Raw genomic sequence first — 25,435 nt, 5'->3', positions numbered from 1 at the left:
TTTATCGAACAGAGAGCAATTAGAAACCGAAGAAGCAAATATTGATGGGCTGGAACAAAAGCTAGATAAGGTACTGAAAGCTTGCAGCATAATGATAGAATCGGGAAAGACTTATATGAATCACAGAGGGTAAACTTATACGAATTTTTCTATAATTAACATCCTAATAACATTTTCATGGAATAAATATAGTCTAACACTCACTTAAAATGTAGTATAGTTTGTAACATATTAGATATATTATGGTGATCTTAACCTACTGCAAAATTCTTAATATCCAGTAGTAATTATTGAAAGTGAAATAAGTAACTCATAAAAAACAAAAAAGAATTAATGATATTGAGGGGTGAAAGTCTATTTGTTATAAGTTACATTTTGCTTTATATGTGACATTTATCTTTGTAATTAAAATTTCATTTTATTTGGTATTAGCATCAACAGTTCAATGTTTTTCATCAACAGTTCAACTTCTAAGAACTTCTAAGCTTACTCCATTCAAATAGCTGAAGAAGTTTTTTGTTACAATTTTTTTTCTTCAAATTTTTAATCTTTGCTTGGGTCTTCTGTAAAGAAGTGAAAATGTCGCTTAAACCAAATAGCCTTTCAGCCCTCGATATATTTTGTTGCTATGCACAATATTAATATGTCTAATAACATTAATTGGTAAAGCATAAGTTGTGGAAATTTTGAGGAACAATCTATATCTATACTTCTATACTTAATATTATAAAGAGGGAAGATTTGTTTGTTTTGCATAGGCTCCGAAAGTACTGGACCGATTTGAAAAATTCTTTTTCCAGTAGAAACCGACATTATCCGTGATGAACATAGGCTAATTTTTTTTTTGTTTCATGTGTCTTCGAGCTCACAGCTCACCTGGTCGTATAATAAAAATCAAACCCACAAAATTATAATTTGCGCAATTACTGGTGGTAGGACCTCTTGTGGAAATATAAACTCGTATACATACCTTGATTTGACAATTTGCTTTGTTCATAATATACTTAATAATTTTGATGAGAGCAGTTATAAAGTGTTAGTAGACAAGATCTAAGTTCTTAAATAAAATCAGTTAAATCATTGTTTTTGTACTATTACTATTTATATTATTTAAATGTTGTCACTTGATAAGACACCACATAGTATTTCAAGGTGATTCTAATCTGTAATATGGAAGGCTTATTCAGTTGTAGTAAGTGATTATTTTAGATAGAGTAATTTTGTCATGAATACATGAGGATTAAGATCTAGAAAAACAAAATCTAAATTAACATTGCCACACTCTCCTTTTATAAATTTTGACGATGCTCCCTTTACTTTAATGGTGTATGTTGATCAAAAACATAATTATTTTTTATCAGTACCTTTACAAATGCACTATGGGATTTAACCGGAAGTTTCTCAGAAGACCCAACAGTGATGGCACCACTGAACCGTATGGCACATGCTCTGCAGGAGATGACCAAGTTTCATTCAATACTGCTGGACCAGGTTTCCCGAACTGTGATAAAGAATCTCACTGCATTTATAAGGGTGTAAGGATTTTTTAAATGATATTAAGTAGCTTTGAAAATAAGAGACAAACAATAACATTTTAATACTTATTTGATTCATAAAAAAATGTGAGTTTTCATGCCTCTGTTAATATTCAGCTTAGCTCACTTTAATTCTGGTGTGTTTAAATAATACAATATCTTGTTTATTGCTCTAAATATCTAAATGAGTGATTTGATTTTTGGATGACATCTATTTTTATCAAAAGCATTGGAAAATATTGTTTTCAAAGATATGGTTCATATTTGCATGAGGTTTACTTGATGTTTGGATTCATGTTTTTATTTTTAGAATGCTTAGACTAACTTAATAAAGGACTGCTACCAAAACTGACTGAAACTGAAAACATTAGAAATAATTGAGAATAAAAAAAGTGAGATCATACTATAGAAGTAGCTTCAATTATAACTTAATAATTTCTTTTGTTAATAATTTTGTTAAAAATGTCCATTGACTCCAAAAATAGCTTAATTATTGGATATAATTTGTTTATTGAACATGAGCACAGCTTGCTTGTTTTATGGTTTAAAAAATGGATTATTTAAATTATATTAAATTATTATTCAGAAGACACTGAAACACTGACTATGGTTGGGCATACTATAAGCCTACATGAGTCCTCCCTTCGCGATAAAGAAATAGTGTTATAATATGCTAATGCTGTCAATTCAGTAACTTCTAGAATATTAACATAGTCTAATGCCCGTTGAGTGTGAAAACACTCAACGGGCATTAGACTATGTTAATATAATTTCCATGGTCAGCAGACTTATCAGCCAGCAAACTATTATGGCTTAGAGAAATAATTTTAAGCCCTGGAGTTCTCACTTGATGTATAATAACTTCATGCTAAGATATCTAGACTATGTGTCATGCAAAAAAATAAACTTCAAAGAAAAACATTCAGAATTATGTTAATTAAATTAAAAAATTATTTAAAAAATATCAACTACATATTAAAAACAAATGTATCAACAACATATTGCTTAAGTTGATCTAAATATGACAGAGACATTAAATTATGAAACTTTTGTTATAGGTACATTGCCATTCCTTTATATGATAGCCAAAACTAAAATGTTCAGTTATAGCAATGGGACTTTAACATATTAATCTAATAGGGAATTAAAATTTGTCTATGCAATGCCCTATATTATTTTCTTATGAAAAAATACTGTAAGATCAACCCGTCTTCTATGTACTCGATCTTCTTTCTGGTTTGTGAATTTTTATAAACTTTATGAAGAATAAAAAGTATCATGTTACAGCAGATAGTGTCACAGTGTATTGTATATATGTATCTATAACAGTAGTCTTATCAGTTTGTCTATACACACCAATGCATATTTTTAAGTGCTATTGTTAAACAAAAAATCATGAACCATTCGGTAATTGACTGATATTTACGTGACAGACACCCCACATCCTGTTTGAACTGCTATAACGAATGCTACGTCAGTCACATCATCACTGTTGTCATTATTACAGGGATATCAAAGGAGTGAAGGAGAGCAAACATCATTTTGATAAAATCTCGAATGATCTTGATTTAGCTTTAATTAGAAATTCTCAGGTATGTTTAATATCATAACATGTTTACTTTTTCTAAAAGACTTTTGTGCTGACCACATTGACATTTAATAAAAAGCCCCCAAACCATATCATGTAATGCGTTCTATGAAGCCGGGACTTCTTAATAAAGCATTAATTAAATAGATTATTCGTTACAAGTTTCAAGTTGACAAGAGAAAAGTATCGAAACAATTAGGGCTATAAGACATGAGATTGTCGTCAAAATTTGTTTGAATAATGTTTGCATTTACATGCCCGATTGTATTCGGTAGGCAGCGGCTTGTCTCTACCCCTGGCATTGCTGAAGTCCATGGGCGACGGTAACCACTCACCATCAGGTGGGTCGTATGCTCGTCTGCCTACAAGGGCAATAAAGAAAAAGTATTCAAGATTGTTTTTTATTTTGACTCTTATTTTTGCTCATCCTATGCAACAATGAAACTCGAAAGAAAACAACATTAGCATTGTATTAATTAAACTTTTTGTAATGTATGTTTTTTTTAATAATCGCTTTTTTTTGCGTTAGGTATCTCGTCATAAGTCCGCCGATGTAGAGGAGGTAGTGAATCTCTTGCTCGCGACAAGGTCGTGCTTCCGTCACACAGCTCTCGATCATGTACAGAAGATCACAATGTTGCAGGCCAGAAAACGACACGAGATATTGGCGACGGTGAGTTATACAGTAGTACAATTTTAAAAAACATATCTCAAGAGCTTAACAAAAAAGTAATTTAATTAGGTACTTATAATAATACGCGTAAATATCAAACAGAAACAACATTTAATTTTTCCTCATTTATTCTGTCGATTCTGGTCGGAATATTAGAGCGTGTTATAATATTATATTGTTGTCAGCGCTTGATGTGTGTGCAAAATTTTCATTTTAATCGGACTCTACAAAAAAGGCGTTCAAATATCCGTAATATACAAAATTAGTAAAATAATATTAAAAAGAATTGAAAACTCTAATAAAAAATTATTTATTATATAAAATATACTGGTATAGAAATCTATAATATATATAAAATACGAGCAGTACTCGCCCGCTTCGCTGGGCATTTAAAATTAACATTATTATTTATTCTCATTATTATGAGGGAGTCCAACACTCATATAATTATTAGCCTATCCATTAAGTACATGTATTTTGTACATGGATACCAAGTTTCAAGTCAATGGGATGCATGGTTCAGTAGTTATAGCGTAACATCCGTAAAAACCACTGTAGATTTATATATTAGTATAGATAGTAACGCTAAATAGGTTGCTTTAAGCCTTCGTCAAACAGAACGCGTACTTAGCGCCGCGTGCTTAACGTCGCGCTCTTCAAATTGACTAGATGAGTCTAATGCTCCGTGACGCAGCGCATTCGGCAAATCATAGTGCCTTTCGATAGCAGTGTGAAAATTGAAAAGTATTAAGAAATCGAGTGATTCAGATGTGGCATTGTATAAGCATGGGTATTTTCTAACTATTTATATCATTTTTTCGGGCATTATCTAGTATTTTAATACACATTCACTCGGACGCTAAAATAAAATTTGTAAAAAATTACAACGCCTGACGTCAAAGCGTCCTAACGCCGCGACAGAACGCTGCGTACTTATAGCGCTGTGGCTCTGTTTGACGGTATGTTACTATAGTAGTACAACACATCTCGGCGTCATAGCGCGGCGTCAGTTTAGCGCTCTGACGCGCGCTAATTACGCGTTCTGTTTGACGAAGGCTTTACATCTGACGTACCACGTATCCGATGTATTAACCTATAGACACAACCCTTATTGAGTTTCGCGTTCGAGTCCACGCGAAGCTGGAATAGTTTCTTAATAGCCCAAGAGCCCGTGGGCTCTACCTGTGTGTATTTGACCAGACCTGAATTTTCGTACATTGAGACCCCTATACCTACCATGCATGAGGTAGGGACTCACTAAGCTCAAAGTGGTCGACGCGCCGAGCGCTCAGGTAGGACAGGTACCGATTTTGACGGATTTTAAATCCATTTGACCACGTCTGCCGTTTTGAAATTTTGAAAATATATGATTATTATTATCGGAAAATAAGAATGGCAGACCATTATCGCGCATTTTACTTTGTGGCAGACCACTTTGAAAATGCTAAAAAAATAAAATTTTGAAAGTAATTGACCAGATCTGCCATTGATATAATAATATGTTGTTTATTATAGTCTTAAAAACTTGTATTGATCACGGCAGACCTCTACATTGCGTACACACATCAACATATAATAAAATCTTAGCTACTACCCGGCCAGATGTATATTATGTTTTCCGTTCACTGTTTTAGAGGAATATAATTTACTTGCGATTTACTTTAGCAATGTATTTACCGAAATTAATATTTTTTTATATTCTATATACTAAACTTCATTAGTTAGACAATAAAGAAGTGAATTTTTTATGGAATAATTATAAATAATACGGTATAATGCTGATCAAAAAATAATTGAATTCCTCATTTTTATCATTCAACATTTAACTTGCCAGCTATACAATGCCAAAAAATCTAGTGATGTACATGATGGAAGGTTCCAGCTATTCGTTAGCAACTATAAAGATTCAGACATCAATGAAAATTATAGAAAAAAAAATCAAAATTTTGAGGCAAGCTCAATACCACCGCGTAAGAGTGAGCTTTATCAACAACTTTTGAGGGCCCACTATATTTTTTCTATTTGGAGAAATGCTTACAAAAATTATTTATTGAATATGTTCAGATGAATTTACGTTCATTTTACAATTTATGTTTTATTTTTGCAATATTCGATTCAATGGATGATGAAGACGAGTCGCCTAACGATAAAGATGACTCCGATGATGATGATGATGAATGAAGATTGATATATGTAATGCATGCATGATATATTTTTTTAACTGATTTAACATTTTTAAATTTTGTCTTGACGAAATAAAAATGAGGAATTGAATTATTTTTTGATCAGCATTATACCGTATTATTTATAATTATTCCATAAAAAATTCACTTCTTTATTGTCTAACTAATGAAGTTTAGTATATAGAATATAAAAAAATATTAATTTCGGTAAATACATTGCTAAAGTAAATCGCAAGTAAATTATATTCCTCTAAAACAGTGAACGGAAAACATAATATACATCTGGCCGGGTAGTAGCTAAGATTTTATTATATGTTGATGTGTGTACGCAATGTAGAGGTCTGCCGTGATCAATACAAGTTTTTAAGACTATAATAAACAACATATTATTATATCAATGGCAGATCTGGTCAATTACTTTCAAAATTTTATTTTTTTAGCATTTTCAAAGTGGTCTGCCACAAAGTAAAATGCGCGATAATAGGTAGGGAAAAACTAAAAAGTAAAATCGATGTATACGTTTATAGTTCCACTTGGAAAATGAATCTATCCTGAGCAACAAAACTTTAAACTCAAGTAAATCGTAGATTCAACGAATAGTGTTATCTTACTATTTATGATACATTGTGTAGTAAATATATGAACTTTTTTAAATCATAAACTTGCAAACCATTAAAATGTGTAAATATATATTTTTTCCTACCTATGCTGATAACCTTGAGAGGCTATTTCAGCTTCACCTTGACTTATGGGGCTCAAACCGGTAGTGTTGCTAACACTGGCCCTAGTAAGAGCAGTGCTTCGCAAAATCTACCACCGGATCGGAAACGCGACCCACTGAGAAGATCCGGCGAGAAACTCAGTGGGCTTCAATATTATCTTGTCACTTGTATACGGCCCACAGTGGGTCGATTCTATGATTTTAGTGACTTAGGGACCAACTTTGTTTTTTTATAATTTTTTTTATGTAGATAGATAGAGCTCGTTAATCTCAATAATAATTGTTTTGGGCAAAAATTACAAAAACTTTATAGTTTGGTCAGAAAAATGTGTTTTGTGATTTTTTTGTATGGAGCGGGTCACATTAAATTAAATTTCTGCTAAGTACCGCGAGGTCCCGCTTTGAAACTTTATTTTCCTTATACCTTGTCTAGTCTACTATCATTTGATGCTATGAACATGTGCATAAAGTTGCAACTCTGCCAAATAAATGGATCGAAAAAATTTTATAAATACATAGAATAAAAACCTTTATATTTTTTTTCGTAAGTGCTTTTAAGTTAAATTTGATATGGATTAGTAAGTAAAAGCACGTAATGATACCCATAATTAAATAATACCTAACAACAATACATTTAGTAGGTCTCTAATTATGCAATCTCTCTAAATATTATATATTTTGTTTCACCTTTCGATCTTTGGGTCAGAAGACGAAAGAAGATTGTGTAAAATATCCTCATTAGTCGACGTTCTACTTCTCATTCTTGAATAACATCTCTCTGTATATTTCCGAAAATCTTTATTGCGAGCTTCCGCTGCCTCTTCCGAGAGTTTACCTATACGAATGGCACCAAAGTTCTTCATTATTATATATCACTGCCATGTGCCAACAATTTATGGATACTGGAAGGCATATATAATACCAGGGATATAAATTAACATACAATTCTGCAGTATATCTAAAAAATTCCGAAAAATTGGAAACGCGCTCTCCAGATGCAACAGAGTGAAGAATCACGTGAAACCTTTACGTATTCATGTTATGCGGGCTGTTTCTTCTGCATCCCTGAAAAATCTTCTGGCAGTATTTCCATCATTGGTTGTTCCTACTCCTTGCTTGACAACATCTATAAGTAAACCGCATTCCTTTTTAAACGCTTGCTGTATAGCACTTTTTCTGGTTGTTATTTTTTCTTTGTCATCGCCCCTTGCAACTCCATTTCTTGAAGTCCAAACGATAAGACGTAAACAAAAAAAGTGTCATTTAAAAAATTATCTCACAGGAAACTACATACGATGAAAAAATTGTGAAGTAATAAAATTATATTTACCGATATGAAGTAAGCACTCCATGCATTTTATCCAGGCATGTAAAGATGGCATTCCATACTGGAATATTTCTTCATTATTTTCTCTTTGATAAGCAAGTCACTCCAAAAAACTCTGACGGTTTTGCTTTGCAAATATCACAGACAGCAGAAAATGTTTCTGAAAAATATGAGGTTATTTTGCCGTCTATCATCATCATGTGCAATTGATGCTTAACTTCAACTTGTTTGATTTTTGATGGCTGAAGTCTTTCTATTTCTTCTGTTATGCTAGCTTTTATAATTGTCACTGTTGGCTGCGTTTCTTTTGTAAATTTAAACATTATTGGACGGCAATAAAAAGTTGATGACGGTAGGTCGTTTTCCCAAACAATTGTTCCATCAAATTTCTGAAGCCTTATAGGAACTAGACTTTGACCTGGGGCTCTATCAAAGCCTATTTGCTTATAAGCAGTAGCTCTCTTGCAGAGTCCAAATCCGAAGTAATCACATCTAAAAGCCTATATAGCGCCAAGTTTAGTAATGCTTGCATTTTAATAGCAGCTCCTTCTTCAGTAATAATTGCCTCGTCTTACCCTGGATAACATTTGGTCTTTTCTTGCTTAATTTTATATTAAGAAGGGTATAAATCAGACCCATTTTCACTTGCTGCTTCTCTTAGGTTTATATACTGCCACTTAATTTAAGTGAAACTAATATTGCCTTATCGGGAGAATATGTACTACTTTTCACTTTACTTGTAATTAAATACTTATTAACTTTTTCTAGATCTTCGGGGTGATTTTGACAAGTGGTTCATTATTTCTCCTACATCTTCATTTCTAGTGTTTCTCAAACTAGCAATTGTAGTAGCTTTCATTTCATCCGGGGATAACGAAAGCGATTTGTAAATTTGTTCAATGCGTCTTCGTTTTTGCCTGGATCCCAATTCTTAAAAAGGTTTTCGAGGTGCAAAAATAGATGTCGAGGCTTCTGTAGTACATTTGAGGGTGGTACATTTTCAAAATCTTGAGTATTAGAAATCTCGAGCCTTTCATGTGCAGTGTTGATAGCTTCAGGTATCATTCCTTCGGGCCAGTTTATTGCACATTCTAACCAATCACATTTTTTTCTTATAAACTGTGCTAACATGCGACTACTTCGTTTCCATATTGCACTTATATTTGAACAAAATTGCGTACAGAATTTTTGGAGCTCAACATTTTTCTCTTCGGTCACGTTTATTTGATTTTGTAGGAATTGAAAAAGTTTTTTATTATCAGACAGCGACTGTAGTTGCTCTTTTAAAATCATAAATAATCCTAAATTGTTAACAAAATTACCAATTATAACGGAAACAGCAAGATCACAACGACAATCACGAGATGTTAGTAGTAGTACGAATAAACGAACACTAGTTAGTATATAATAAACATGGTCACTTTATACTTCCAGAGACAAACAAATGTTTACTATATTTTCTACTACCCAGTAATGGCTACTTAACTAATTATCCTCATTAAATAATGTTAACTATCTTAATAATTAGAGAGATTGCTTAATTAGAGACCTACTAAATGTATTGTTGTTAGGTATTATTTAATTATGGGTATCATTACGTGCTTTTACTTACTAATCCATATCAAATTTAACTTAAAAGCACTTACGAAAAAAAATATAAAGGTTTTTATTCTATGTATTTATTAATTTTTTTCGATCCATTTATTTGGCAGAGTTGCAACTTTATGCACATGTTCATAGCATCAAATGATAGTAGACTAGACAAGGTATAAGGAAAATAAAGTTTCAAAGCGGGACCTCGCGGTACTTAGCAGGAATTTAATTTAATGTGACCCGCTCCATACAAAAAAATCACAAAACACATTTTTCTGACCAAACTATAAAGTTTTTGTAATTTTTGCCCAAAACAATTATTATTGAGATTAACGAGCTCTATCTATCTACATAAAAAAATTTATAAAAAAACAAAGTTGGTCCCTAAGTCACTAAAATCACAGTATCGACCCACTGTGCGGCCTCCCAAAATTACACCCTGTACATTTGTGGTACGATTTAAGGCGACACCGCTGCCTCCACCCTGTATTTTACGAAATAATGACCGGCATTAGCATCGTATTCACGCGTGTAAATCGGCTGTTGACAAGTTGTTTTCGCCCAATTGCGGCGCGGCGTTTGTCCTAGATACCTCGTTTTCTTCAACAGAGTCAAATCCGCTTTTTGAACTTTTACATTGGTACGATGACCTACCAAAGACTGTTTAAATGAACGTTTGTACGAAATTTTCTAGAGAATATTTTAGCAATGTCAAAATTTATTTTATTTAGAAGAAAACAAAAACAATGTTAATGACACGCTTTTTGCTCGAAGTTATTACGCGTGTCATAGTCATTCGAAACTTGACCCTGTGTTTTCATATTTCAATGCTTTGGAAATCATAATATAGAAGTAACTTATTGTCTGTTGATAGCCCTTTAGTGTTGTGTTTACCAAGGCTGTAGGCGTCGTAATTGCTTTTATGTATGCCTCCGTAAAAACACAATAAATACTTAATTTTGACAACGTTAATACTAAAATCTGTACTTTGAAATAAGAAGTCGTCGTGGCCTAAAGGATAAGACGTCCGGTGCATTTGTATCTAGCGATGCACCGGTGTTCGAATCTCAGGCGGATACCAATTTTCCTAATGAAATACGTACTCAACAAATGTTCACCATTGACTTCCACGGTGAAGGAATAACATCGTGTAATAAAAATTAAACCCCCAAAATTATAATTTGCGTAATTACTGGTGGTAGGACCTCTTGTGAGTGCGCATGGGTAGGTACCACCGCTCCGCCTATTTCTGCCGTGAAGCAGTAATGCATTTCGGCTTGAAGTGTGGGGCAGCCGTTGTAACTATACTATGAGACCTTCGAACTTATATCTTAAGGTGGGTGGGGCATTTACGGTGTAAATTTCTATGGGCTCTAGTAACCACTTAACATCAGGTGGGCTGTGAGCTTGTCCACCCAACTAAGCAATAAAAAAAAATGAAAACTTTTCAGTGTTCTTTGTTATTTTATTTGCACCTATTAATCTCATATCCTGAAGAGGCTTTGGTCTTTAGGAATAAAAGGAGTACTTTAAAAAAAAAAAATTACTAAAAAAAAAATATTACCGCTCTAATTACACTGTTATGTACACCTGCATGCACGCGCACTCGATAATAATGCACATGTTGTGGACTACATGGTAACATATAACGTGCCGTTTATTAACCCATTCATGATGTCATAGCTGCTGATAACGAATCGGCATGCAATTGTTATTAGTCGAGATAGTGAGACGTGCTCGCGGTCCATTTGATATAAATTGGTTAGCGGAGATAACATAACGTAAAACACCTTATGTCTATAGAGTCAAATTTCCAATTGCATTGGAACTTTGATTTTGACCAACTTGGATTGTTTTCCGGGAGAAATGTGGACGGGGATACGAAATCGAAAGAAATTAGGGGACGTAGTAAAGTTCCTAGAAAGAGCTAAAAGCTTGAAACTTATTTTTTAGGTCGTGGATTCGGAATAAATAAATATGACACTAAGCTTAAACATCAAAATAACACATAGGGTATCTATACTAATATATAAATCTATAGTGGTTTTTACGGATGTTCCGTTATAACTACTGAACCATGCATCCGATTTACTTGAAACTTGGTATCCATGTAGAAACTACATGTACTTAATGGATAGGTTAATATTTATATGAGTGTTGGACTCCCTACACCAGTTGCGGTTAATTATGAGAATCTTTATGGGAGTTAAATGGCCCAGGAAGCGGACGGGTACAGCTAGTAATTTATAAAAATATAGTATTATTTCCCCAAAATATAACGATAATTATTAAATGAAAAGGAAAAAAGATCTACCATCTGCGAGCTTTTTGCGTGCGCCGCAAAAACTGTTGGATTTACACGTATTTATTGTAAAATTGAAATGTTTATCTCAAATAATTCTAGCCCTTGACAGCATATCTATCTTTTATTTCTAAGCCATTATCGCCAAAATAGTGAACCATTAATATAAGAAGAGGAATTAGATTTTTTGTTTGTTACGATCTTTTTTTATTGTGTTTGTTACTGTCAGGACCAGATTTGTATAAGAGAATATTCAATATGATCAATAATAAATTACAGTTCCCGAAGCGAAGCGAGGGCCGATCGCTAGTTTCAAATAATAATAATAAAAAAAAACTACCGGATCAAATATTATATTCGAATTGACGAGAGTAGAGACGTCGTGCATCCTATTGTAATTAGAAAAAAAAAACGTGACTCATGTGAATTGTGTTCTTCGTGATGAAACAGTAGAGCCCGGGAGGTTCACACAATAATAATAGAAGCGAATTGCGTGTCGTAATAAAACATACGTAGTCGAACAAACATATACGTAGGTATAGATTTTAATCGACTTGTTGTGTCTGAATTAGATTGTGTTCAAAGTAACTTAATATTACCGTAATTAATAATGAAGGTCTTGAAGGATGTCTGTTTTTTTACTAGAAGTTATTTGAAATATATGTTGATATTATTTAATACTAATATAATGTTACTAGCTTATCGGGAAAATTACATCGGTTTTATCAGATAATTGTATTTAAATACAAAGGAAAACTTAATGGCATGTAGTCACACAATGAATGATTCTATATTAACGATAAAGTATACCATCACCATAACCAAGAACGGCTATTTTTTTGATAAAAATAATATTAAAAAAATACTTATTACTTTATCCCGAATGAAATCTAAATGTTGATCTTGCATTAAAAATAAACGGAATAGTATTATATATTTATCGCGTAGTGCATAAAGTGTGTGTATTGGTATAGGTATATAGCCCACTGAGTTTTTCGCCGGATCTTCTCAGTGGGTCGCGATTTCGATCCAGTGGTAGACTCTGCGAAGCACTGCTCTTGCTAGGGCTAGTGATATCAAAATCCGCCTGATTGAGCCCGTAAGCTCACCTACCACGTCCGGACGTAGCGGGAATAGCCTCTTAGGCTTCCAGCGAATAAGTAGGGCGAAAAAAACATAGGTATAATATAGTCAATTTATAAAGATTTAAAAAGTTTTCTTCGTACTGTACGGTTTCAAACGAACAAGACCAGTATTAACCGGTTTCGTAACACGGTGAAAGTAGACATAATATTTGAAGAGATCGGTTTTATTATTCTATTAACAGATTAATAAATACGTAATGAACTTTCAACATATTAAGCGATTATAGTGATAGAGCAAGTGTTAATCGTTTTATCACTTATCTTTTCTTTTTTTTTGTGTTTTATTTACGCTGTGAATCACAATCACGATTGCTTCGGTCACGTCGGCCGCCATTTAAGCCAAGGATTCCTTAGCAGGTACTGCAATGTCATAGAATCCTAAGTTTTGCAACGCGCCCACTCGAAGCAAGATTGGTCGCGTCGTTTCGTCTATCCGTCGGTAGCCTCTTCTGTAAACAGTTATGTATTGTGTTTTCGAATCTTTTCGAACTGTTTTTGTGCAATTGTGTTCATACTCTGATGGGTCTGTGACGAATTTAAAAGTATTTTGAAGTTGATCAGTGTCTTTAAACTCTCATCGAGAGTTGGTGAGTTAGTTCATGTAATACGTTTTTATAAATGTATTTATGTATATCAATTAAAATAACTATGTAACTATACTGAAGACCTTAGAACTTATGTTTCAAGGTGGGTGGCGCATTTACGTTGTAGATGTCTATGGGCTCCAGTAACCACTTAACACCAGTTGGGCTATGAGCTCGTCCACCCATCTAAGCAATCTGTTTTATTCTTAGCTCAGACGGACAGACGAGCATATTAGTGTACCTGTGGTTAAGCGGTTACCGGATCCCGCAGAGGCTGCATACATGTCGAAGTCTTTTAATTGGATAGGCATAAAGGTTTTTTTTGTAGCTTTTTATTTACACTCAAAACAAATTGTAGTATCGCGTAATGTATTCATGTGTTCGGCCATGAATCATCATTCAAAGGAAACACTGCGCACTAATTGCAATCAGTGATTCACTTAGACGTTAATTCGCTTTGGTAAATATTGAAGTAAAAAGCGTTCTGCCTGTCAGATAAAAAAATGCTATTCACTTCAACAAATATATGAGTCAGATCGCGTTTGTGAAAGGACATACATATGTACATAAATCATCTTAACTCTGTCCGACAGAAAGTAGCATTAATTCTGTCGCTGACGAATGATCGGGTCAAATTGGTTTAAAAGTTAAGATTTTTAGTAGAGATTTGTATGGATAATGGACATGCTCAGCTTATGTTACTGATAAGTATTTTTAAAATAAATTCACTTACACAAATATATGAATCAGATCGCGTTTGTGAAAAGACATCATATGTACAATTGTACATATTATGTCTGTGCTCTGTCCGACAGAAAGTCGCATTAATATTGTCGCTGACGAATGATCGGGTCAAATTGGTTTATTAGTTAAGATTTTTAATAGAGATTTGTATGGATAATGGACATGCTCAGCTTATGTTACTGATAAGTATTGGTAAAAATAAACCGTCGTCTTTATTTTTGGAACGATAAGTTAAGATAAAGAGTCCCAGTTTCTGTCTGTTTGACAATTCTAGAAACAAGGGTGTAAATATATCTTTCATACGGACACCTTTGCCTTTCCAGTTGTAAAAATAAAACTACTACTATATATCTTTGGTACGTCTTTTTATATTAGGTATAGGTTAGGAAAAACTAACGACCAACTTAAAGAAACAATAGAACATCTATAAATACGACTATAATTACTACATAAAGCTATTAAATGAATAATCGTTATAATTTTAAAAACTTTCAATTTATTCGAACACTACACGCGCTACATTATTTTATTTTATTGCTTAGGTGGGTGGACGAGCTCACGGCCCACCTGGTGTTAAGTGGTTACCGGAATCCATAGACATCTACAGCGTAAATGCCGCCACCCATCTTGAGATATGAGTTCCAAGGTCTCAGTATAGTTAGAACGGCTGCCCCGCCCTTCAAACCGAAACACATTACTGCTTCACGGCAGAAATAGGCATGGACATGTGACACATCAAAATAAACTTGTAATAATGTAAAAAATATATTATATTACAGTTTCTGTCGTATTTACAAGCGTGCTGCACTTACTATCACCAAGGCGCCGATCTGACAGAGGACCTGGAGCCGTTTCTCAAGTCAACGGCAGATGAGGTACGAACAAGTAAGATTTCGCTGATGAATGATGTTCCTTCGAGTATTACAAAAGGAAATTGCAAAATTTCGAAATTTGCGTAATTATCGTACAGTGGTCACATGTCGTAAACTCTATGTTACTGTCATGCCTATTTCTGCCCGGAAGCGTTTACGTTTGACGTTGAGGATAAGGATTAAATTTATGTTGCGATGTCTATCAGCTCTTAACACTAGGTGGGCTAACAGCTTGTCTGCCCATATACAGGATTAGAAATATTATTGACATCAGAATATCATTTTCGGATTCGTGTATAGTTTTTTTTTCTTTTTGTCGCATAGTCGACCTCTAGTAATTATCCTAATAATAAATTGTTCTCTCAGCCGACAATGAAACAAATGACTAGACTAATGTACGAATACAATATATTCACTAAACTTAACAGAGGTATGAATGATTACTTTTCCGGTTTATTTTAGTAGGTATCCTGTTTAATATAATTATTTACGTTTCAAATATTTGTATATTTCCGAGGTTCCGAATATATAATTTTACGGTACGTGGTTTTATCAACAAAATAAATATATTAAGAAAATAATAAAAGGAAGTAGTAAACCGTTTTTATACATATATTTCGAAAAAAATACTAACATACTTACTTCTCGTTTTAGTAACGCGACGATGATCATAAATATTATCTCGTATTCTCTCTCGTGCGTCGCATGATTTTAAACCATAGGCCGGGTGCAACATGCCGATTTTTTTAAATCATTTTTATTTTAATAATCATCGTTACTGCCATGTTTCTTATTTCTTATATGAGAGCTGTTGAAATGTAACCAGTATTAATATATTATAGCGAAGAGTGACCGGAATTCTATAATCTGAAATAAACCTTAATATTTTTTTTAGATAACGACAATGCGTAACGATACAAAAATATTGGACAAAGAGATGGAGAATCGTCATACGATTGTAAACAGTAAAGACACAGTGTTGCCAAGCTGTAAAACAAATTCCGAAGGCGACTCAAAGGAGGGTTTGTTGAGTACGCCTTGTCTCAAAAACCTGCCTAGGATGCAAGGTTACTTGTTCAAACGGACATCGAACGCTTTCAAGACTTGGAACAGAAGATGGTTTTATCTATATGACAACAGACTTGTTTACAGGTACCAAAAACTTCATTTACTATAATGCGCGTGATTATTTTCATTCTTTTTAGTCGGTCATTTGTCGACGTTTTTCCGATATATTCTAAAGCAATTTACAATAATTTTTTTAGAATATACGCTTTTTGATATTAAATGTATAATTACATGTACAATCATCCTGTTTATTCAACCTCTTGACCATAAAGCTTAAGTTTCTAACGTATTGAAATAGGTAGCGTTTTAATGATAGATGGCAGCACTTCTGCTGTATTTGTCTATGGCTTTTAAAAACTTTTTAAAGTCAGCGGGGAAGGCACAGAACTAGTAAATATTTTATTATCAAACTAGGAATACATTTAGCTTTTGCTTTTTATTTGTAGAAAAAGAACGGGTGAATTGAATGTAACGGTGATGGAAGAAGACCTAAGATTATGTACTGTGAAGCCGGTTCACGACGGCGAACGAAGATTCTGTTTCGAAGTATTGTCGCCATCCAAGTAAGTAATAGATTAACAATAGAATAAATTAATGAAAAAAAGTATTGTTCAGAATACTTGTTCGACAATCACGAAATAACGAATACACCTATTATCATGGAGTTTTGTGTTGAAAAGCGTATGATATGATATAGTCTAAATGGCAGACTTCGACTATGCCTCTGGCTTCGCTGAAGTCCATGAGCGACGATAACCACTACTTTTAGGGCGTTATCTTGGTCTGTCTACAGTGGCAATAAAAGCTTTAATATTTTAAATACGTTAATTCTCGAAGAGGACTCGAAAGCAATAACGAAACTAATAAATAAAACGTAAATAAGCTTGTATCTTTATTAAATTGTGAATAATTTGAATCATTATCATCATTGTGAATAATTTAAGATTTAACGCTGTAGCTGCTATCGCGTGACAACTCCCATCTCTAATAAACGTGTTCAAATTGTTTAATTGTCATTCCAAACAATCGAATCTACCAATCTTCGGCTGTTACTACTTACTGTAGGTTATAGAAATAAGCAAGAGATAAAATACCAGCATATAAATAAAGCTGAACTGGACAACTTCCCTAGTATTTTTTTAATTTTTGATTATTACTTATTATTAATTACTAGACAACTTTTTTTTTGTTAATTGTGTTTTTTAGAAATTATATTGATAAAATAATATCGACACCGATTACCGACAGAATAAAAAAAATGAACTGGTTATTTAATGAAAAAATCAAAATTATCGATAAAGTTGATTATTGAAAACACGAATAAAACAACATTTTCTGAAAATAAATCGTAGCTAGATCGATTTGTCGCCCCCGAAATCCCCTGTTTACTAAATTTTATGAAAATCGTAGTAGCCGTTTCCGAGATTCAGTTTATATATACAAGAATTGCTCGTTTAAAGATAGTATATAAGATTTATTTCATAGAAGGGTGAATGAGCTCAAAGTTCATCTAGAATCTAGTGTGAAGTGGTTAGCGGAATCCACAGATAATCCTCTAGGAATACAAAGCGATCTAATTTTCTCTATATAATTTTTTTTGCGATACCCAGAAGTCACATGCTCCAAGCGGACTCCGAGGAAATGTTGAGCTGCTGGATAGCGGCGCTGCAGAGCGGCATCCGCTCGGCGATACAGCAGGGCCAGAGCCGAGAGAACCCGGAGTCGCAGCTAGTGCTCGTGCCGGACGACACGAGGCTCAGCGACACCAGACGGAACACGACCAGTGTCGCCATGAAGAAAGTTAGGTTTGTTCGGAAACTTGTTGTCTTAACTAAACATTACTTCGAATTTGGCTACGTTTATGATTTAGTTACTGAATAATCTTACAACACAAATACGATTTTGGAGTTCATTCTAATTAAATATGTACTTAACAAATGTTCACGATCGGCTTCCACGGTGAAGGAATAACGTCGTGTAATAAAAATCAAACCCGCAAAATTATAATTTCCGTAATTACTTGTGTTAGGACATCTTGTGAGTCCGTACGGGTAGGTACCACTACCCTGCCTATTTCTGCCATGAAGCAATAATGCGTTTCGGTTTAAAGGGTGGGGCAGCCGATGTAACTATACTGAGATCTTAGAACTTATATATCAAGTTGGGTGGCGCATTTGCGTTGTAAATGTCTATGGACTCCAGTAACCACTTAATACCTGTGGGCGGGCAGGTGGGCTGTAAGCTCGTCCACCCGTCCAAGCAATTTTTTTTAAAAATTGAAACAGTTATTTTGTCAATTCATTTAACACACTGAACTCCATATTGATTGAATTGAGTTTTTTAATCAGTAATCAATTGAATTTGGTTTTTTTCTCCTACCTACTCGCTGGTAGCCTCAGAGATAATTCCAACTTCGTGCCGACGGAAAATTTAGCTCAAGGGTTCAACCTGAGATAATTTACTAACACCAGGCCTATTAAGAGCAGTGGTTCGCAACATCTACCACCGGATCGGAATCGCGACTCATTTAGAAGCTCCGATGGCAACGAATAAATACTTGAATGTGTAATAAAACTGTTTAATGTGTTTCTATATTGCGTAAACAACATACTGTACGTATGTGCATAAGAAAAACATTTCTGTCTTAGGATTTGGGAGCAACTTCTCAGCATTCCCGGGAACAATTATTGTTGTGATTGCGGTAGTCCGAACCCGAGGTGGGCGAGCATTAACCTCGGCATCACACTATGTATAGGTTAGTATTTTGTTTTGCCAACATCTGTCGTATTCGACCAACAATGTTATAATCGGCTGGTATACAGGGTGTTCCACTATCGTTTCACATGGATGGAATATAGAAAATAACTTTAAAATTACAGAAAAAAAAGTAAGTTAAGAAAGCCATCTTGATTTTAAAGTAATTGGGAATGTACCCAATGCATCAATACGCCATTTCGATAAAGCGGAACGACACGAAAACCCTTTCTTCGTGGCCGCCGGTAACTACATTCCCGATCCTGCGGACAGAATGGTAAACATTCGACATCGCCCAAAAACATGTAATTTCGGATCCTCCCGATCCACTAACGGTGCTTTTAGGTACCTCAAGCACCGGTCATCGTTCTCGTCGAACCCGTCGCTTGTGACGATGGGCTCGGCGAGTAAACTAACCCACAGACACAGCCCACTGAGTTTCTCGCCGGGTCTTCTCAGGGGGTCGCGTTTCCGATCCGGTGGTAGATTTTGCGAAGCACCGCTCTTGCTAGGTTTCGTGTTAGCGACGTCGTCAGGTTTGAGCCCCGTGAGCTCACCTACTCGCCCGGTGACGCTGATATGGTCTGTCAAGACCATCAGCTTAGGTAGAAAAACAAAAATCGATTCAAAAGAGACCCCATGTTGCTGATGACGCTCTGGTTTCCAGGGGCTCGGATGCCCGCATAAAGTCAGCAGCTCAGCCAGCTAGCATCCTTTAAATCAATATGATTGATTGGTTTCAGAATGCTCGGGCATACACCGGTCGCTGGGCGTGCACGTCAGTAAAGTCAGGTCTCTGACGCTCGATGACTGGGAACCGGAAATTATAAAGGTACCTATTGCATTGACTTTACTAAACTATATATATTTTTTTTTTGCTTAGACGGACGAGCTCACGGCCCACCTGGTGTTAAGTGGTTACTGGAGCTCATAGAAATCTACAAAGTAAATGCGCCATCCACTTTGAGATATAAGTTCTAAGATCTTAGTATAGTTACAACGGCTGCCCCATTCTTCAAACCGAAACGCATTACGGCTTCACGCCAGAAATAAGCGGGGTGGTGGTACCTACCCGTGCGGACCCACAAGAGGTCCTACCACCAGTAAAGAAGTTCTCTTCACCGTATTATAATGTAAACATTTCTAATGAAATACGTACTCAACAATTGTTCACGATTGACTTCCACGGTGAAGGAATAACATCGTGTAATAAAAATCAAACCCGAAAAATTATAATTTGCGTAATTACTGGTGGTAGGACCTCTTGTGAGTCCGCGCGGGTGGGTACCACCGCCCTGCCTATTGCTGCCGTGAAGCAGTAATGCGTTTCGGTTTGAAGGGGGGGGAGCCGTTGTAACTATACCTTAGAACTTATATCTCAAGGTGGGTGGCGCATTTACGCTGTGGATGTCTATGGGCTCCAGTAACCACTTAACATCAGGTGGGCTATGAGCTCATCCACCCATGTAAGCAATAAAAAAAAACATACGTATTATATTATGAAAAGTTTTTTTTAATGTAATATCATATATACATGTCGGCGCGTGTTTTTATAAACCATTCGCTCCTGCGTAATATACGCTCTGAGTTTCATTTCACATTTCTAGTTTTATTGACTTACGAAGACCGCCCGCTTACCATGTCGCTACCCTAAAAGTGGAAATACTCCAACATACATACATTGTATGTAATATCGTATTATTTGAAGAGTGGTAAATTAAATGTACATGCAAACAAGGCGAAGAGTATTATAAAAAAAACACGGATTGAATGGAATAAGAATAATACGGAATAATGTAAGAATTGATAAAGGAAAGCACTAGGAAGATGAAAACGATGCAACATAGAGTGATGCTGTTCGCCATGAGCTTCTAGAAACAGATTTTATCCAACATGAGCCGTTAGCTCCTTTGCCTATGTACACTAAAAACGTCTATATAATTAATAGTAACAATTTAAATTTTACTTTATCGAAAATTAATGTTTCTGATGCAGGTAATGGCCGAACTAGGGAACAAATTAGTGAATTTAATATATGAAGCTAACACGGAGGGCGCGACTGTTACCAGAGCGACGCCGGATTGTGAAACGTGAGTTTTGAATTGTTGAGATTACGTTAATTGGTCTTAATGACGATATTACAACCCGCCGTGGTATTAAGGTGTTATCGGAGATCGTTTTGAGACATGAGGTTGAAACCTCAAATTATATTGTATAAGAGCTGTCCTAGTCTCCAGATTGGGATTGCCTCTCAAGGCTACAAGCTAAGGTAGGAAAAAAATATAATTCAAGATATGAATGGATGAAGGGGTTCAGTACCATTTTTAAGATTTTTGAGTTTTTACATTGAATGAAGGTGTTATGTACCTATAAACTATATTAGACCTTGAAATTCCGAGCTTAGAGGCTATTTTTAGAAATTGCAGAGCTATGTACGAAGAAAAAGTACAAGTAACAAAAGTTTGTTGCCCGTGTTCTCAAAATTAACAAATTGTATGATATCCCCTTCATCCACTCATGTCTTCAATTGTTTCAAGACAGAGTGACTCTGTCAACAGTAATAACGCTAGCTGAAAAATATATGTGCGTTTGATATTTACTATAAGTTATTCCCAGTCGTTGGTGCACACATGTAAGATTTATTTGGAACACATGTAAACAGACCGCATTACCTTTTTTTTGTATATTAACAGATTTCACTTTTCGGATTTCTTTAGAGTTTTAAGCGCTAGGCCATCTAAATTTATATATTATTGTTAGAGAAATGGAATGCAGCCATTTTAGTTTCCTTTTTCTTACGCCTGGGGCGCTGTACTCTGTACTACTTGTCAAGCTGACATTCTGTGTACTTTTATATTTTTCTACCAATAAATGCGAGTTATATTGTGATCCTAAAACGTATCATTTATTTCTTCCACAACCACGTAGTTTTCCTACATGGTAGCAGAGCGTGGTTCAGTTGTGTTTAGTTGTGGTATAGCTGGAAATAATAATAAAGTGGATAAAACTTCAATCCGAAAAAATTGTCGTTGCAATTCAAATTGAAGGGTAGGATCGTTCATCAAAAATTGAATATTTCTCGTGAAGATAAGCAAGATGGGCCCAAATATGTTTAATTTAGAAAAACTGGTAGGAAGAGAAAACTTTGCCACGTGGAAATTCAGCATGAAAGCATATTTGGAACATGAAGACTTGTGGTGTTGTGTCGAATGCCACGACGGCAAGCCGGTGAATGCTGTAAAGGATATCAAAGCGAAATCAAAGCTGATTTTACTACTGGATCCGCAAAATTATGTCCATGTGCAAGACTGTAAAACCGCCAAACAAGTGTGGGAAAATTTGCAAAAGGCATTTGATGATAATGGTTTAACAAGAAGGGTAGGTTTGCTTAAAGATTTGATCAACACCACATTAGATTCAAGTAACAGTGTTGAAGATTACGTAAGTAAAATAATGAACACAGCACACAAGTTACGTAATATTGGTTTTGATGTCAATGATGAGTGGCTTGGCACCTTGATGTTGGCTGGCTTACCAGAAGAATATAAACCCATGATTATGGGCTTAGAGAGCTCTGGCATTAAAATAAGTGCTGATTCAGTAAAATCTAAACTTATACAAGAAGTTAATACATCAAAATCAGCAGCCTTCTATACAAATTCCAGAAAACCCAGAAATAATACCTCATCGATAAAAACAAAGGTTCCGAGATGCTTCAACTGCAATAGGAATGGACATTTCGCTAAATATTGTAAACTACCAAAGAAACAAACAGCAAACAAAGGAGAAAGTACTAGTTTTGTGGCAGCTTTTTCAGCTACAGTCAGCAAAAATGTAAGTGATGAATGGTACATTGACTCCGGTGCATCCATGCATATGACAAGCAGAATTGATTGGATGTATAATGTCACTGAATCATCTGTAAAAAACATCACTGTGGCTAACAGAGAACCCTTTGCCGTGAATGGAGTTGGCTGTGTGAACATTCAGCTAAGTCAAGAAAATAAAATACAAGTTAAAAATGTTTTATTTGTACCCGGGCTGGCTACTAATCTTCTCTCAGTTGGAGCTATTGTGAAAAATGGACATAAGGTCACATTTAATGACAAAGGATGTGAAGTTGGAAATAGTAAAGGTGAAGTAATATGCTCTGCAAAGCTGAAGAATAGTTTGTATGTATTAGAGACCTGTAAGGAAGTGGCCCACTTGGTCTCAAGAAATAAAAATAGCAATAATACTTACCTGTGGCACCTGCGGATGGGTCATTTGAATATGTCTGATGTAAAGAAGCTACCTACATGCTCTGAGGGAGTGACTCTGATTCCAGATGTAAATGATGTCACTTGCACACATTGTATGGAAGGTAAGCAAGCTAGGTTACCTTTTAAAAATACTGGAACAAGAGCTACAAGACCTCTAGAATTAATCCATTCTGACTTGTGTGGTCCTATGGAGAACATTTCATTTGGAGGTATGAAATACTTCATTACTTTCACTGATGATTTCACACGAATGGTTCATGTCTATTTTCTTAAAGACAAGTTGAAAATATTAGAGATTTTTAAGGATTTTAAACTGAAAGTAGAGAATGAATTAAATTATAAAATTAAAAGGCTTCGTACAGATAATGGCAAAGAATACTGCAACTATAATTTTGAAAAATACCTATCTAATCATGGTATAATTCATCAGACCTCTACTCCCTATACTCCACAGCAGAACGGCCTGGCCGAGAGAATGAACAGGACTTTAGTTGAACGCGCAAGATGCATGTTATTTTATGCTAACCTAGAAAAGAAATTCTGGGCTGAAGCAGTAGCAACTGCTGCTTATGTTGTGAATCGTTCCCCGACAAAGTCATTAGAAGGTAAAACTCCATATGAATTGTGGAAAGGTAAGAAACCTAACTTATCACATCTAAAAATATTTGGCTCTGAAGCTATGGTCCATGTGCCAAAGGAAAAACGCCATAAATGGGATAAAAAATCAGTAAAAATGATATTTATGGGTTATTGCGACAGTTCCAAAGGATATCGTTTAATGGACCCTAAAACACTAAAAATAATCAAAAGTAGAGATGTTATTTTTATTGAAAATGTGGAAACTTCCATTCCAATTGAGGATAATCGCACAGTCACGGTCAGTTCTGTTCCTTCAGAAAATGAGAACTCAGGGAATTCCAGTGTCAGCCGGGAACAAGAGATACACACTCAGGAGTCATCTGCAACTGCACCTGTAATGTCTAGTAAAGACTCAAATATACGAAAAGGTGATAGTGAAGACTCAAGTGAGTATGACACTGACACTGGGGAACTAGATGCCACTTATCACCCGCCTTATCCGATAAGACAAGACTATAGTAGTAGTATAACATTAAGGCACCGAAATAAACAATGTGATACACAGGATGGCAAAACAAGCCTATTGTGTTTGTATTCAGATTTGACTGATCCACAAACAGTTGAGGAGGTACTGACATCTTCACAAGCTGCAGAATGGAAGAGAGCCATGGATGAAGAATATAGTTCCCTTATGAAAAATAAAACTTGGTCATTGACAGAACTTCCTCCAGGTAAAAAAGCTCTCCCATGCAAGTGGGTATTCAAAATTAAAACAGACCAAAATGGAAATGTCACCCGTTACAAGGCAAGACTTGTAATAAAAGGCTATGCTCAAAGAAAAGGCACCGATTATGAGGAAACATACTCTCCAGTTGTCAGGTACACAACTATTCGCTACTTATTTGCTTTAACGGCTAAATATGGATTGGATATAGATCAAATGGATGCTGTATCGGCCTTTCTACAAGGAGAAATTGATACTGAGATCTATATGGTGCAGCCAGAACAGTATAAGCAAGGGTCTAAGGTATGTAAGTTACATAAATCTATTTATGGTCTTAAACAGGCCAGTAGACTGTGGAACCAGAAATTAAATTGTGTACTACATGAGTTAGGTATGCAACAATCAAGAACAGATCCTTGTATCTATTATAATGCAGAGAAAAACACGTTTATAGCTATCTGGGTCGATGATTTAATTTTGTTGACTTCTCAAAAGAAAACAAAAAATTTGTTGAAAGAAAAGTTAAAGGAACACTTTGAAATGAAGGATATTGGTTCGACAAGCTATTGCTTAGGTTTACGGATTACCAGAGATGGAGGTAAAGTAATGATAGATCAAGAAAAATATATAAAAGAGATGTTAGCAAGGTTCAGAATGTCTGACTGTAAACCTGTAAGATCACCTTTTGAAGTTGGTATGAAATTCAGTGAGAAGAAGGAAGAGGATGAATTGATTGACTGTCCATATCAACAGGCTATTGGCTCTTTGTTGTATTTGGCTC

At 35.0% G+C, this 25,435-nt stretch overlaps 1 protein-coding gene and 1 long non-coding RNA gene across 2 annotated transcripts in view; one reads left to right on the top strand and one right to left on the bottom strand.

Annotated features, from left to right (window-relative positions):
• Positions 1 to 25,435, top strand: part of CenB1A (Centaurin beta 1A) — a 37,461-nt gene that overhangs the window by 301 nt on the left and 11,725 nt on the right. Inside the window, exons 2-12 of the mRNA XM_089729096.1 lie at positions 13 to 129; positions 1,362 to 1,535; positions 3,043 to 3,127; positions 3,653 to 3,796; positions 15,175 to 15,270; positions 16,163 to 16,419; positions 16,782 to 16,898; positions 17,946 to 18,140; positions 18,984 to 19,090; positions 19,833 to 19,921; positions 21,085 to 21,179. Coding sequence (XP_089585222.1) covers positions 13 to 129; positions 1,362 to 1,535; positions 3,043 to 3,127; positions 3,653 to 3,796; positions 15,175 to 15,270; positions 16,163 to 16,419; positions 16,782 to 16,898; positions 17,946 to 18,140; positions 18,984 to 19,090; positions 19,833 to 19,921; positions 21,085 to 21,179 — 1,476 coding nt within the window. The remainder of the gene's footprint in view (positions 1 to 12; positions 130 to 1,361; positions 1,536 to 3,042; positions 3,128 to 3,652; positions 3,797 to 15,174; positions 15,271 to 16,162; positions 16,420 to 16,781; positions 16,899 to 17,945; positions 18,141 to 18,983; positions 19,091 to 19,832; positions 19,922 to 21,084; positions 21,180 to 25,435) is intronic.
• LOC149502518 (uncharacterized) lies at positions 7,213 to 9,425 on the bottom strand. Its single transcript, XR_016323401.1, has 2 exons — positions 8,031 to 9,425; positions 7,213 to 7,921 (listed from the first exon to the last, which is right to left on the bottom strand). It is a non-coding gene; the product is annotated as an uncharacterized LOC149502518 (long non-coding RNA).

Source organism: Bombyx mandarina, chromosome 08 (genome assembly GCF_030267445.1).
Source record: "Bombyx mandarina strain Sakado chromosome 08, ASM3026744v2".
Lineage (NCBI taxonomy): Eukaryota > Metazoa > Arthropoda > Insecta > Lepidoptera > Bombycidae > Bombyx > Bombyx mandarina.
This window is presented reverse-complemented; position numbering and strand designations above follow the sequence as displayed.